The sequence below is a fragment of the Suricata suricatta genome, unplaced genomic scaffold, assembly GCF_006229205.1.
Source record: "Suricata suricatta isolate VVHF042 unplaced genomic scaffold, meerkat_22Aug2017_6uvM2_HiC HiC_scaffold_2107, whole genome shotgun sequence".
In the NCBI taxonomy this organism is placed as follows: domain Eukaryota; kingdom Metazoa; phylum Chordata; class Mammalia; order Carnivora; family Herpestidae; genus Suricata; species Suricata suricatta.
The window spans coordinates 1-1,733 of record NW_021866071.1 but is presented as its reverse complement, the minus strand read 5'-3'; the positions used below and the strand labels follow the sequence as shown (position 1 = coordinate 1,733).

The following is a 1,733-nucleotide window of genomic DNA, read 5'->3' as shown; positions in this document are numbered from 1 at the left end:
CTTCTTCTGAAGACAGAAAAGACTAACAAAGCAAAGACAGACACACAGACACGTGGAACCCACAGATAAGAAAGGTAGGACCACCTGATTCACAGATGCTCTAAGGCATTCTCAGACCCAGAGATGCACAGAAGACACACCTCAGGGTAACTTCCAGTGAGCAAGAAAGGAATGGCCAGGCAGGCAAGCGTTCAACATCAACTTAGACACCCCCCACTACCCAGGCCAGGCCTGAGATAACAGCATCTGTTTAGGTTTCCTTCCATTAGTCCATCTTTCTCTCCTCATGGCCTCACCATCGCCATCCTGCTCCCCGGGTGCCCTGTAACGGTGCATCCTAAGGACGTGGTCCGAGATCTCTCGATCCTGCTCAGGATCCATCTGATCCAGCATGATGAAGAGTAAGTCAAATCGGGACAGCAGTGAGTCTTGCAGCCCAATGTTCTCCATAGGGGTCTTGTACTGGTCGTACTGCAGAACGTAAGGAAAGGGGAAAGCGCAGGCAACATCAGCGGGAAGAAAGGACAAAGAGGCTATTTAAAGCTATTAATGATTCTGTTACTAAGAATTTAGCATACAGATATATTTCCAAATGTATAACAAAATACACATAAAGGATATTCATTGCAACTTCATTTCCTAATAGCAAGGAGGAAAAGGGAAAATGCCACATGCTCATCAAAAGGATACTAGTTAAACAAATTGCTGTAAATCGGTACAGTGGAGTGTAAGACAGCTACTAAAAAGAAAGAAAAAATAAAGGCAAAATGCAGTAAACCCCAAGCTGGATGAATATAAAAGATTATTCATCAGCACATCATCATCATGGCAAAAGAAACAAAGATAAATAGACTAATTTGTTAACAAGGAGATCACATAAGTGTCGGTACATGCATAAGTTGTTTCCTAAAACCATCAAGAACTGTTAGTGGTTATCTTCTGGGAAAGGGATAAGAGAGAAGAGGCTTTTAATGTCCCTATCATACTCTCTGTTCTGTTTATATATCCTGCCATCTGCATGGCCTTTGGTTGTAATGGCAATGCAGGCTACTGGGCTGTCAAGACTGCAGGTTGGCTTTCTTGTTTGTATTTTTAAAGTTATTGCAAATAAGTAACTTTCCAGCGGATTGTGATGTGTATGAAAAGGTAAGGGACCACTGCCCTATATCAAAGGCAGTAACAAAACGATGAATGAGCTTCCTTTAGTCTTTGGCCTATAATTTCCGTGGGACATCGAGAAAAAACTTCATGGCCCAGTTATTCAGCAAAGCCAAACGAAGGTGAGGACAACAGTAAAGTGCCTAATTCCACTCACCCTGCCATAGACGGGGTTGGCAGCTGCCAAAACACTACAGCGGGCATTCAGCCGAGCATGGATGCCAGCCTTGGCAATGGTGACTCGACCCTGCTCCATGACTTCGTGGATGGCCGTGCGGTCCATGTCAGACATCTTGTCAAATTCATCGATACAAACCACACCTCGGTCAGCAAGGACCATGGCCCCCGCTTCCAGACGGCGCTCCCCTGGGAAATGAGGAGGTAAAGAAATGTGCTACTATCCACGTTGTAGGGGACGGGGGAAGAGACTTCAATTTCCTTCCTAAGCACTCCCTGTCACGCACGAGAACACAGAGAAGCACTGTTAAGTTCTTAGAGCCTCAGAGAAAAACCTTGGTGGGTCAACCTTTCTAAGGTCCAATCTGAACGCTCCCTCAGCAGCCAGCCTCCAACAA

The 1,733-nt window shown here is 45.3% G+C and overlaps 1 protein-coding gene across 1 annotated transcript; it reads right to left on the bottom strand.

The window, feature by feature from the left end:
• Positions 1 to 291: 291 nt before the first annotated feature.
• Positions 292 to 1,519, bottom strand: LOC115284814 (DNA replication licensing factor MCM3-like; the record flags this gene model as incomplete). Its single annotated transcript, XM_029931299.1, has 2 exons — positions 1,316 to 1,519; positions 292 to 471 (listed from the first exon to the last, which is right to left on the bottom strand). Coding segments are annotated over exons 1-2 (363 nt in total), but the record flags the coding sequence as incomplete, so codon positions are not given.
• Positions 1,520 to 1,733: the final 214 nt, after the last annotated feature.